At 40.9% G+C, this 14,409-nt stretch overlaps 1 protein-coding gene across 11 annotated transcripts in view; it reads left to right on the forward strand.

Moving 5' to 3' along the window:
• The window catches only part of IQSEC1 (IQ motif and Sec7 domain ArfGEF 1), a 616,154-nt gene that overhangs the window by 532,502 nt on the left and 69,243 nt on the right, over window positions 1-14,409 (forward strand). For all 11 annotated transcript variants that reach the window (XM_075939730.2, XM_075939719.2, XM_075939722.2 and 8 more), the window contains 2 exons: window positions 5,877-6,159; window positions 9,891-11,155. In XM_075939730.2, the coding sequence (XP_075795845.2) occupies window positions 5,877-6,159; window positions 9,891-11,155 (1,548 nt within the window). The remainder of the gene's footprint in view (window positions 1-5,876; window positions 6,160-9,890; window positions 11,156-14,409) is intronic.

Genomic DNA, 14,409 nt, shown 5'->3' on the forward strand with positions numbered 1-14,409 from the left:
GGGTTCTGCTGTTGCACTGTTCAAGAAGCATGCTGGATTTTTCTACTACTTTTAAAATTCAGAATAAAATCTGTAGTGTGCTGGATTTCAACATTTGTGCAGTTACTGTAGCATGCATCCACTTATTCCCTTTGTGAATCCATTATAGCTTTATATATGCATACAAATGCTTCATGACTTGAGTGGTTTCAGGCTTTTATTTTATATTGTCTTGAATATTGAATATTCTTCTTACATCAGAGGTTTTTTGGGGGTGTTCTCTTTACACACTGATTTAGCTGATAAGGATCACAAAGTAGAGTTGTCTGTATTTTTAAAGATGAAGCAGTGATACTTCTGTAAAATATTAGTATTTACCTTATGATTTGCATGGCTTGATGTTCCTGTAAGAGCATGGTGTGATGTTTCTGAGCATTAAGTGTGTCCACTTGTGGGCAGACTTGCAGCCTCTGCAATCAATGGGAGCAAGATCAAGCCCATAGGCTGTGTCTACATTGGCATCCCTTTCCGGAAAAGGGATGCTAATGAGACACATCGCAATTGCAAATTCCGCGGGGGATTTAAATATCCCCCACGGCATTTGCATTTACATGGCTGCCGCTTTTTTCCGGCTTGGGGATAAGCCGGAGAAAAGCGCCAGTCTAGACGTGATTCTCCGGAAAATAAGCCCTTTTCCGGAGGATCTCTTATTCCTACTTGAAAGTAGGCACATTGAAAGTAGGAATAAGAGATCCTCCAGAAAAGGGCTTATTTTCCGGAGAATCACGTCTAGACTGGCGCTTTTCTCCGGCTTATCCCCAAGCCGGAAAATGCGGCAGCCATGTAAATGCAAATGCCGCGGGAGATATTTAAATCCCCCGCGGAATTTGCAATTGCGATGTGTCTCATTAGCATCCCTTTTCCGGAAAGGGATGCCAATGTAGACACAGCCATAGTGTATAACTACTCTTGAGAAAGCACAAGGTTGACTTTTTTGCCTTCCTAAAATTTTGGGGCAGCCCTCAGACTCCATATTTTGGCTAAATGTGGAAGAAGTTTTTGCATTTTTGTAATTGCCTTTGTCTAGTGGCAAGCTAGAGGTGGGTAAGATTGTTAAAGGAAAGGAAAATGTGATGGTGCAAATGAAAGAAATCTAGGGCCCTATCAGTAATATTAAGTATGATGGTCCCTTGTTTAAAAATATTTAGGTTTTTTAAAAAACATTGATTAAACCTCACAAGTCTTTGATGATCGAAAGTATTATTTGAGGCAATCAGGTGTAAACTGAGCCACATGGAAGGAAAGCAATTTGCCTAGAAGCGCGCGCGCACACACACACACACACACACACACACAGTGACAAGGCCATGTCTGGAACCCAAAAGTCCCTATCCACTAGACCATGTCCCCTAACCACTAGACCACACCCTCTCCAAGTGAAGGCTGAATGACGGCCTAGATAAGCTGAGTGTACAACTGTGTCTTGGGTCTTTCATTTTTGTTTGGGTCTAATAAGGAATCCCAGGTGACTTCTGTCATCCTAATCTTAAGAAAAGATTTTGGAGAAACAACAACCATAGTATACTAGTTTGGCTTAGTGTGTGCCTGGATAGTTCAGCCTATGCATCCTTGACATCCTGATAAATAAATTAGAAAATCAGCTTTTGGCAGTCAGGGTCTCATTTTGGCATCATTCTTCAATAGGAACAGAGCAGTCAGCTTTGATTCTGAAGCTGTTAGAACTCAGTGTGCATCCCAGGCAATGCAGTGTTAGCTGCATTGCAGGCCTGACCCCTGTCTTGTGGCTCTGCTGATGAGACGAACAGATCCTACTTGTGTTCTTTCGCCTATGTCGCTTCTATTGATGTATTTTCATTTTTTAGAATGTGCATATGCCAATGTGTATTAGTTGATGAGAAGCTATTGCAAGAAATCCAGACATGCCCTTTTGGTGGAAGAAGAAAAACCTCCAAACCCATCTGTGTTTCCACAGCAGTTTTTAGTCTTTGGAGAAAAACAGGTTATTTTGAAAGATTGATTTTTATCTATAATCTTAAATATCTGTGAGAGGTAAAAACAGTTTAAAAACTATATCTAGTCTGTTCCTTCATATTTCCATTCCTTTCTTCTCCCCCATCTTCTTGTCCCTTTTTTTACTGCCTTCTTTGCCTTGGTGCAATTAAAATCTAATACAGTATATGGTCTCTGCAGGCTTCTTTTATAGCAAGCCTTGTTAATGTCAACTGAGCCAGTTCAAACCACTTCTTTTCTCAGACTCAAAAAAAGAAGAAGAAGAAAAAAGCAAGCTTAGAGGTGCAAACAGGCTCTTACAAAGGATTTCCTAGGCCCTGTAGAAAGCTGTGTTCATAATCAATAATGTCAATAGGATGAGTTATTCTAAAGACTGCCTTTCCATTCTTTCAGTCTGTACACTTCATTCACTCCTTCTGTATGGTGCTGGCTACCAGCCTTTTCCTCTTCTTGGCTTGTATCACAACTCAATTACACTCTTATATTGAGACTGGAATGATACAGTATCCTTGGAGTCAGTCGGTCAGTCTGTCCCTATGCTACTTCATTCTCTTTCGTTTTATGATTGCCGTAGTGAATCCATTGAAACTGAAACCCCTAATGTATCATCTGAGTGTCATGGAGAGAAGAACCAGTCCATCAAGTCCAAAGTCTCCCCAAAGAGAGATATGCCCTGAAGAATATCTTCCTATAATTTTGGAATATCAGGAAATATAAACAGTAGAGGCACAACTGAATTGGATAAAGTTAAGATATGTGGGAAGTCCCCCATTAGGATTCACCTATCATAATAAGGCTTTTCCTTGACCCAGTTGTGCCTTGGAGGCATAATGTTCTCACTCGTTACTGTGAACTTCTCTGAGGCACTCACTGTACTTTACTTGTAGTTTAGGGCTGAGCAAAATATGGCCTGGGGGCCGGATCTGGCCCACCAAGCCACAGGATCCAGACCGGGTACGCAGTGGGGAGCCTCACAAAGTCTCCCTGCCTCCCTCCCACCCACCCCCTTCCTCCCATGAACACACTGCTCACAAAAGTGCCTGCTGCAGCCATTTCTCTTTCTCAGCTGTGAGCCCGGGAGAGTGGGGAGTCAAGATGGAGGACTTCTTACTCCAACTTCTGTAACCCTCATTTCACGGGGAATAAGAGTGTTCTTCCCTCTCCTTGCTGCTGTGTAGACAGCGCCAAAAGCCGAATTAAGCTATTTCGACTTCAGCTGCGCAATTGACGTAGCTGAAGTTATGTATCTTAATTCAGTTTTTGCCTTACAGTGTAGACGTGCCCTAAGTGAGCTGTGACTTGGAGATTAGGAAGGAAAGCAGACTTCTGGAAGTCTAGCAAGGTTGAGAGCCCCTGTTTTAGTATAAGCATTGTCAGGAGTATCATTGTCCTCATCAGCCCGTTTCTGTTGGGAAATTAGGCCTACTCTCCTAAAGGGAAAGGTCTGTTAAATCCATTATATGATAGGGCAGTATGCACCCCAATCAGTTTGAAGAAAATGATTTCTGCTGTCTTTAGTTCCACACACACATCACATTTATTAAAATGTTCATACTTGTGTTGAATGACATTTTTAATAAGGAAAGGGAGGTTTATTTATTTTTATAGTTGGGTTTTTATTTTTTATTCTGTTCTCACTTCTGCGCGTGTACACACACATACACAGCCCCTTGCTCTAGTGGGGAAGGAAGGTGGGGAAGAAGAAATCATTCAAATGTGTAGATCTGACTTGCTTACTTGAAAAGTCAGACATTGTGCAAGAAGGCTGCCTGTTGTACTGCCCTGTTGCTTCAAAGGTCAGGCACGTGGTAGCAGCGAGTGAGTTTATGACCAAAATGAAATTAGCCATGCCAACCATTCAGGGTCTGCATTCAGTACTGGAAAAAAAATAAACTAAAGTATAAAGAGAGAAACCGAAAGCATTTCGGAAAATCAGTGCTTTGGTCCTGGAAAAGAAGTCATTCAAAGCAGTACTGCAACTTTTTATTAATGGCATTAAAGATCATTAAGAAGCCATGCACTGACGGAATCATTATTAAAATGTCAGTGTGGTAATCATCAGAGTAGAAGGATTATTAAACATTTTATAATTTAAGAGGGGAAGAGGACAGAAAATATGCCATCAGAGCTCAGAAAGGAAAAATATTAAAACCTTGTGATATTCTTGCATCGCTTGTCATAATTGGAGAATAAAACAAAGTTAATGTGCTTGTACTGAAACTACTTACATGGGTAGATTTTAATTAAGAACTTACTAGGTACAAACAAATTCAGCCTAAAAATTCAACCCTTACTGGAAAAATACTTCTTAGTGCTGAAAGAGGCAGTATGATGCAGTTTGGTAAGAAAATCCTCAATGGAATTTATTAAGATGGAAAATGTAAGATTTTTTTTTTTTTTTTAATGCATGGCTTCATGTTTTCAATGTCAGTTACTAAAGTTGAAATAATTAAACTTTTTTAAATTGAAAGCAGCTGTATTTTAAGGGAAAGGGATTTAGTTTCCTGTCAGCTTCCTTTTTGGAAAAAGTGATTGGTGTTTAGACAGAAATCTTTCCAGTTTGTTTGCTTAAAAACACCTTATTTGGGAGAGTCACATTTTGATGGGCAAGGAAAGAGAAATTGCTTTCAGTTTTAAATGTTTGTAGAAACATTTTGAGTAATCTAAGAGCCTTTTTTCCCCCACTTACACAAGTACACACTGTTCAACCCAGAAGAGTTTTGACAGTGTTAACCTTGATCTGTTCTGGCAGTGCAATCCACTGGAGAATGTTCTTTCAGAAATCACTCTGTACTTTGAACTGCTGAAAGAGCTGCTGTGGTGTGTGTCCAACAGGGGCCATGGCATTTCATTTCTAAGAAACAACATAAGAGCTTTTTTTATGTTTTTGTGTGTGAGCTGTATGAAAGTCATGGATGAGTGTAAGCCAGGATGAGTGTACATGAAATTTTGTTTCTTGAGAATCCTAATGTGTCTGGTTTTTAAAACAAAAGGTAGGTAGGAAAAGTGTGATTTTGTGTGCACCTGCAGAAGGGAGTGTTGCTGAGGCTTTGGAAAACCAGTGTAAATGAAAATGCATTTCATATTAACATTATATGTAAGCAGGATACATAAATTAGAAATCTGTCAGTGTTTGATTTGAACTGCATGAAAAAGACATATGGCATTCTGTACTGTCAAAGTTTTCTAACACAAATGGAAAGAATCCATCTCTTGGGATTGGATGGATTGGACAAAGTTCAACAAAGTATAGTGTTGGAATAATCCTGTGCTGGCAGAGAAATTAGCTTGCCTTCATAGATCTTTTTTTCTCCATCTTTAAATTCTACGAATGCATTATACTTAATAGGCCACAGAGAATTCAAAATTTATTTTGGGTAAGAGGGAAAATAATTTTTTTAATGCTGCATTGAAACTTAAAGATGTGACCTTATTTCTTACACTTTGGTCTACATGACAAAATATGAAAATACATTTGTGGTTTTGCAGTGAACTGATGTAGAAATAAATGTGAGAAACTCCTTTTGGAAATATTTTTTTGCTTATATATAGTCAAGTGAATTTTTCAGAATGTTACTAAAAATTGGTACATAAAATTAAAACAGGAAATTTCACTTTTGCTGCCTCAAAAGAGCTCTGCAGCAGAAAGAGAAATGTGCTTAAGGAAATTTGTGGTAGCTAAACTGTCACCTACATGACCCTACAAAATCAATAACAAAAGGTGAATTTTAACAAATAGTGAATTAAGTCTGGATAATCTGAAGCTCGGTAAAACTCTATTTATGAGTTATAACTGCTATGATTTTTGATGTTTAATACTTACTAGAGGTTCTCTTCCCCCCCCCCCCCCTTCTTTGTTTATCTAGTGTTGAAGGCGAAGCTCCAAATAGTGAAACTGGCACATCTTTGGATAGTCCATCTACTTACCATCAAGGACCTATAACCCATAGTTCGGCGCTAAGCCCAGACCATTACGACCATTCTGCTTACGGGCTGTATTCTGTCTCCCCTGGGCAGCAAAGATCTCGGAGGCCTAAGCTTCAGCACTCAACATCAATACTGCGAAAACAAGCAGAGGAGGAAGCTATTAAAAGGTCAAGATCACTTTCTGAGAGCTATGAACTCTCCTCAGATCTACAAGATAAGCAGGTATTTGAGCTATCTTTATTTACGAATAAGGCAAAAGAGTCTGTTTGCCAACAAAAACATGCTTTTGTGAAGTTGAAAATGACACATTTTCTTTTTCCAAATCCAAGTTAATTTATAGCTTGCATAGTTGAATATTATTAAAATTGCATCCTTTTCGCTCTGCTTTTTCTTTGGCTCACTGAGGCAACAGCCAAAATTACATTTAAAAACAAATACGGATTTTTTCTTCTAAAGTGAAAACTTCATGCTCCCAGTGGTTATGATTTCATGCAGGTGGCTTATATTTTGTTCACAGCATGAAACCATGAGGTTTTTTCCTGAATAAAATTTGCAGTTTTAAACTTGGAATGGCTTTAATGCTCGTGAAAGAAAGAAAAAGACAGTTTCCTCCATAGACACACTAAATTGGAAGTGCCAAATCTTGAGTTGTTCATTCGTTTTTTTTCTCTGTCAGGCAACACTCCATTTGACTTCACTAAAACCTGAATAGAGGTTGACTTCAGGATATTTCACTAAAAAGACCTTTTTTCTTCTTTTCTAAATGTGTGAAATCTCAGATGTGATATTTAAAATTAATCTTGACAATAAACTTATTTGGAATATGTTACTTTCCATGTTCTATCCAGTGTGTCATTTTTGATCCAATGATTTAACAATTTAAAGTAGGTGAATGCTTTTAGTTTCCTTAACTGAAAGTGTGTAACAACCAATACACCAGTACATGTAGTTTCTGTTTACCGTGGGCCATGTTCTAAGTCATATTTTGGTGTGTTTTAATATTTGCTTTGACAGCTGTGATCAGCTGAAAAAATACAAGAATATTATCTAAAAGGTAAAATATTCTAGATGGGACTATAATTAAGCTCTGTAATAAAAATGGCACAGTATGCACACTCCAAGAGAGGTGCCTTCAAAAGATTATGTGTTTATACAGTACATTTCTGGATTACAACTTTAGATACCAGAGATTAATGTATTAGTACTGGAATAGACAAGATTTTTTAATTTAACAATGGTCACAATCAATTAAATACAATGTTCTAGCTCACTTTAAAGTCATAGAAGGTATTTGTAGCAGTGAAATTCAATGGCAGATTCTGGTGCATGCTTCGTCGAATGAACAATTTTCTAGGTAGTGATTCATAGATCTGTGAAACACATAAAAAACATGTAAAGGTGTACGGAGACGGGAGAGTGAGCTACTCACAGTATTTAGCCACATATTGATAGCCTTTTTGCATGGCCTGGCATCCCTGGCACTCATCTGCACAAAGGATCTGTATAGTGCAGGGGTGGGCAATAATTTTTGAAGGGGGGCCACTTCATAAATTTGAGAAGTGTCCGGGGGCCGTTCCGGAAGGGACAGTCCATGTGCTGTATAAAGACACCAATATGTTTTTTACATAACAATTTAATTATTTTTAAAAATAATTAACAGCATACAACATTATCCAAAGATTATCATAGAGGGCAACTCTAACATTCTGAGAACACGTGTAGCATTTGTAATAACAACAACACTAACACTAAACTTTTAGTTACATCAGTGGTGGGCAATATCTGACCCGCAGAATGGACACGTTCACCAGGGTTAGCCTCAGCAGGCCACCAATGCTTTATTTACATGCACCTCCTCTGGAACAGCCGCTTGGACCTCCCATTCACCATGGAGCACCATCTCCAGCCAACGGGCACTGCGTGAATTGGGACACCACCTCCTACAGCTCACATGGGTTAGGAATGGTGATCCACAGCCACCAGGAGCTTTAAATGGCCATATCTGCAGAGACACAGGTTGATAAGCACTGGCAGAAGCCACATCCGACTTACTGCCCACCTGAGTTTAATGCGACTTATGTGCATTCAATTTAAGTGTGTGTAAAAAAAAAAAAAAAGCAACTCAGTGTGAAAAAGAAAGTCTGTGTTGGGCATTAACAAAGGATGTGAGGTCAGGGGTTATTTCTGATGTTGCAATGCGGAGCACTACTGCAAGGTGGTCATCAGTGATAGAAGAGCTGTTCTTTGGTTTATTGAATTTCATCACAGAAAATGTCTGCTCACAGGTGTAAGTTGGTCCGAACAATACAACCGTCTTTTGGGCATGAGCCGTGACCTTCGGAGAGCTTTGTTCATTGAGAGATGCATAAAATTCCAGAAGTGGCATGGATTTGAATTGCTCCGCAAGCAAGGCATCACTCTGCAAGTCAATAAGCTGCATTTGGAGGTCACTTGGAGTATTGTCCACCACATATGTGAAAGGAGAGAACAAAGCCATGCCTCCCACTTCTAACCTGTTGCCTGGCAGCTGCCCGGCAGGCACAAGCCCTTTGAAGAGAAGCAGTTGAAAGGGCTCATGCCTCCCGGAAGTTCCCAGACAGCAGGCCAGTGGGGCCGAGCTGTGAGCCCTTTCAGTTGCTTCTATTTAAAGGGCTTGCGCCCGCGGGTGCCACCCAGCACGCGAGCCCTTTAAATAGAAGCAGTTGAAAGGGCTCACATCTCTGGCTTCCTAACAACTCATTAGAGGCTGGGGGAGCTGTGAGCCCTTTAAGTGCTTTTATGTAAAGGGCTGGCACCTTCCCTATGCCTATCAGGCAACCTGTTGCCTAGCAGCTGGGGAACACAAGAGCCCTTTAAATAGACACAGCCGAAAGGGCTCGCAGCTCCCCTCGCCTCTGGTGCATTGCGGGAGACGCAGGATCCCTTTGAGCTGTTTCTATTTAAAGGGCTCTCCTGTTCCCCTGGCTGCTAGGCAATATGCCTGGGGAAGGTACAAGCCCTTTAAATAGAAACAGCTGAATGGGATCACAGTCTGGCAACACGCTAGAGGCGCAGGGAGCTGCGAGCCCTCTCAGCTGTTTCTATTTAAAGGGCTTGTGCCTTCCCCACAACTGCTAGGCAAGGGGCGGGGAATACGTGAGCCCTTGAAATAGAAGCAGTTTGAAGGTCTTGGGCCCCTTTCCTGCTCTGAGGCAATGAGCTAGGGGGTGGGGCCTGAAACTACCTCGTGGGCTGGATCAAAGCCCTAGACGGGCTGAATGCGGCCCGCAGAGAGGCTTTAGCCCACCCCTTGTATAGAGCTCTAGACTGACCTGCGGCTTTGCTCGGGGTGTCCCTGGTCTGCTGGGGACCCCCCCATCATAATCATGTGATTCCCCACCACCAATCCCCTTTGCTTGAAAAGTATTTGGACTCAACAAATGCAAGTTTATCTTGGTATATTTCATGTGTTAGTGTCGCTAAAGGATAACCTTAGGATTTTTAAGGAAAAAAATCCTTGCTAGCTCTTTGGAAATATAGTTTTGGAAATGTCAGCTTTAATTTTACTGTTCCTTTTGAATTGATACTAGTAGTTTTTTAAACAGTAAAATCATGAATTATTCATGTGGTATTTTGAGATTAGTGCAACTGAATAGCCCCCTCCCCCTTTAAATTATATATGTTAATTTGTATGTTTATCTATTAATGGATATAGTAGGAAATATATTTGATAGGAATAGATCATTTGTGATAATACCAGGTCATAATAATAAAACATTTTCAGATCATTTTACCAACATCCTCGCAGAAACCCTGTGAAGTAGATAAATCAGTATTATTGCTGCTTTACTAGTGAGAAAATTGAGGTAGAAGTTGAACAGCTTTAAGTCAAATATTAGTAAAAAAATATTTAGAAGTAAAATTCTGTTTTCAATTTTTTGCATGTTGAATAAAATCTTTTATTTTCGTTTTAGGTGGAAATGCTAGAACGGAAATATGGGGGCCGTCTCATAACTAGACATGCTGCTCGTACCATACAAACAGCTTTTCGTCAGTATCAGATGAACAAAAATTTTGAGCGGCTTAGAAGTTCTATGTCTGAAAATCGTATGTCAAGACGCATTGTGCTGTCCAATATGAGAATGCAGTTTTCCTTTGAAGGGCCTGAGAAAGTCCATAGCTCATACTTTGAAGGGAAGCAAGTTTCTCTTACAAACGATGGGTCAAAAATAGGAGCCCTTGTCCAGTCTGAATGTGGTGACCTTGCGGAATCCACTACAATGAAATCTCCAGCAGCATCCACTGATTTTGCTGATGCTATAACAGAACTGGAGGATGCTTTTTCAAGGCAGGTCAAATCTCTTGCAGAATCAATTGATGATGCACTAAATTGCCGTAGTCTACATTCTGATGAAGTCCAGACTCCGGATCAAATCAGAAGTCGTGAAATGGAGAGGGATAGTTGTAGTCAAATCAAGCCAGCAATCCATAATGTGGATCACAGGAAACTTGATGAGATGACTGCATCATATAGTGATGTTACATTATATATTGATGAGGAAGAGCTATCTCCACCCCTTCCCCTTTCCCAATCAGTGGACAGACCGTCTAGCACGGAATCTGACTTGAGGCTTCGGTCAATGAACTCTTCTCAAGAGTACTGGTCCATGACCCATAAGGATGATAAGATAGACACTGATACAAGTTGCAGGAGCACCCCTTCACTGGAATGCCAGGAACAAAGGATGAGAATGGATCATCTGCCATTGCTAACGATAGAACCACCTAGTGACAGTTCAGTGGACTTAAGTGATCGCTCAGAAAGAGGCTCATTAAAGAGACAAAATGCATATGACCGAGGAATCACTAGTCAGCAAGGAAGCCCAAAACATATCCCACATGGTATTCCCACCAAGATTATATCCCGAGAAGAACAGGAGGCTAGACACAAGCCAAGGCCCATTGATAGTCACTTAGCTATTAATGGCACTGCAAACAGGCAAAGCAAATCAGAGTCTGATTATTCTGATGGTGATAATGACAGCATCAATAGCACTTCCAATTCTAATGATACAATAAATTGCAGCTCAGAGTCCTCTTCTAGAGACAGCCTAAGGGAACAAACCTTAAGCAAACAAACATACCATAAAGAAACTCGTAACAGCTGGGATTCGCCTGCCTTCAGTAATGATGTTATCAGAAAACGCCATTATAGGATTGGACTGAACCTTTTTAATAAGTAAGTACAAAGCTTTTCTGTCCCCCGCCCCCCCTTGTTCCCGCCCTCCCGCGCGCGCACACACTATTTGGTAATATTTCAGTCCCTCAAATGAAGATATACATAATTCCAGAACCAGAGGATGAATAAAATTGATATGTGATACTGGTTTATCAGCCAAAACACAACCCCCCAGATCCTCCATTGGAGAAATTAAGTAAGAAGTGAAAAGAAAGCAATATATGAGATCCCTGCATAAGTAAGCTCAGAGAGCTGATAGGTAAGGTCCCATGGGAATCAAGACTGAGGGGTAAAACAGCTGAGGAGAGTTGGCAGTTTTTCAAAGGGACATTATTAAGGGCCCAAAAGCAAGCAATTCTGCGGTGTCAGAAAGATAGAAAATATGGCAAAAGACCGCCTTGGCTTAACTATGCCTTGGCTTATTCTAAAAATAAAAAAGGAATCCTATAAAAAATGGAAAGTAGGACAAATTACAAAGGATGAATATAGGCAAACCACACAGGAATTCAGGGGCAAGATTAGAAAGGCAAAGGCACAAAATGAGCTCAAATTAGTTACGGGAATAAAGGGAAACAAGAAGACTTTTTATAAATATATTAGAAGCAAGAGGAAGACCAAGGACAGGGTAGGCCCACTGGTCAGTGAGGAGGGCGAAACAGTAACAGGAAACTTGGAAATAGCAGAGATGCTTAATGACTTATTTGTTTCGGTCTTCACCGAGAAGTCTGAAGGAATGCCTGACATAGTGGCTGCGTCTAGACTGGCATGATTTTCCGCAAATGCTTTTAACGGAAAAGTTTTTCCGTTAAAAGCATTTGCGGAAAAGAGCGTCTAGATTGGCACGGACGCTTTTGCGCAAAAGCACTTTTTGCGGGAAAGCGTCCGTGCCAATCTAGACGCAGTTTTGTGCAAGAAAGCCCCAATCGCCATTTTCGCCATTGGGGCTTTTTTTGTGCAAAACAGTTTTTAGCTGTCTACAGTGGCCCTCTTGCGCAAATACATTTGCGCAAGAGGGCTTTTTCCTGAACTGGAGCAGCATAGTATTTGCGCAAGAACTCTGACAATGTTACATTAGATTGTCAGTGTTCTTGCGCAAATTCAAGCGGCCAGTGTAGACAGCTGGCAAGTCTAGACGCAGCCAGTGAATGCTAGTGGGAAAGGGGGTAGGTTTAGAAGATAAAATAAAAATCACCTAGAAAAGTTAGATGCCTGCAAGTCACCAGGGCCTGATGAAATGCATCCTAGAATATTCAAGGAGCTGATAGCTTAGAGGCTCAGATATCTCCTCTATCATCTTTGGAAAATCATGGGAGCAGGAGAGATTCCAGAAGACTGGAAAAGGGCAAATCTAGTGCCCATTTATAAAAAGGGAAATAAGAACAACCCAGGAAACTACAGACCAGTTAGTTTAACTTCTGTGCCAGGGAAGATAATGGAGCAAGTAATTAAGGAAATCATCTGTAAACACTTGGAAAGTGGCAAGGTGATAGGGAACAGCCAGCATGGATTTGTAAAGAACAAATCATGTCAAACCAATCTGATAGCTTTCTTTGATAAAATATCAAGCCTTGTGGATAAGGGATAAGCGGTGGACGTGATATTCTTTGATAGGATAATGAGTCTTGTGGATAAGGGAGAAGCGGTGGAGGTGGTATACCTAGACTTTAGTAAGGCGCTTGATACTGTCTCACATGATATTCTTATCAATAAACTAGGCAAATACAACTTAGATGGGGCTACTATAAGGTGGGTGCATAACCGGCTGGATAACCGTACTCAGAGAGTAGTTATTAATGGTCACAATCCTGCTGGAAAGGTATAACAAGTGGGGTTTCGCAGGGGTCTGTTTTGGGACCGGGTCTGTTCAATATCTTCATCAACGAGTTAGATATTGGCATAGAAAGTACGCTTATTAAGTTTGCAGATACCAAGCTGGAAGGGGTTGCGACTGCTCTGGAGGAAGGGTCATAATTCAAAATGATCTGGACAAATTGGAGAAATGGTGTGAGGTAAACAGGATGAAGTTTATTAAAGACAAATGCAAAGTGCTCCACTTAGAAAGGAACAATCAGTTTCACACACACAGAATGGGAAGCGACTGTCTAGGAAGGAGTATGGCAGAAAGGGATCTAGGGGTTATAGTGGACCACAAGCTGAATATGAGTCAGCAGTGTGATGCTGTTGCAAAAAAAGCAAACATGATTCTGGGATGCATTAACAGGTGTGTTGTGAGCAAGACACGAGAAGTCATTCTTCCGCTCTACTCTGCGCTGGTTAGGCCTCAGTTGGAGTATTGTATCCAGTTCTGGGCACCGTATTTCAAGAAAGATGTGGAGAAATTTGGAGAGGTCCAGAGAAGAGCAACAAGAATGATTAAAGGTCTAAAGAACATGACCTATGAAGGAAGGCTGAAAAAATTGGGTTTGTTTAGTTTAGAAAAGAGAAGATTGAGGGGGGACATGATAGCAGTTCTCAGGTATCTAAAAGGGTGTCATAAGGAGGAGGGAGAAAACTTGTTCATCTTGGCCTCTGAGGATAACAAGAAGCAATGGGCTTAAACTGCAGCAAGGGAGGTTTAGGTTGGACATTAGGAAAAATTTCCTTACTGTCAGGGTGGTTAAACACTGGAATAAATTGCCCAGGGAGGTTGTGGAATCCCCATCTCTGGAGATATTTAAGAGAAGGTTAGATAAATGTCTATCAGGGATGGTCTAGACAGTATTTGGTCCTGCCATGAGGGCAGGGGTCTGGACTTGATGACCTCTTGAGGTCCCTTCCAGTCCTAGTATTCTATGATTCTATATCTGTGGATTAGGGATGTTAGCATAGTCATCTAAATGATTAATTAATAAACCTGGGCTTGTCCGTTAATCCTAAAGGCTACACACATTTCCCCCCCCCTTGCCCTTGTTGCCTCTGTATCAGAGGCAGCAAAGGAGGGGAGCACCAGATCCCATATAACTGCCTGCTTGCCCCACACCCATGCTGCTTCCTCTGATAGAGAGGCAGCAGAGGGAAGGGTGAGGGGGGCAGGTGGGAGCCGATACACACACAAAGCCAGATTTCAAGTCAGTTCCTTGCACATACACACTTACGCTCAGGGAAGGGTTCTTTAAAGGCTTTTCCTGCCTAGAAAGTGAACTGGTTGATAGAGGCATTTTGATTTTCTGTTTTTAGAATATCTTAAAAGATTCAAGTTGGTTGGAAAAGGAGAGAACAATAAAACAGCTTGGATGACCTGTAAATGACCTGAT

Source organism: Pelodiscus sinensis, chromosome 11 (genome assembly GCF_052426305.1).
Source record: "Pelodiscus sinensis isolate ZL-2025 chromosome 11, ASM5242630v1, whole genome shotgun sequence".
In the NCBI taxonomy this organism is placed as follows: Eukaryota; Metazoa; Chordata; order Testudines; family Trionychidae; genus Pelodiscus; species Pelodiscus sinensis.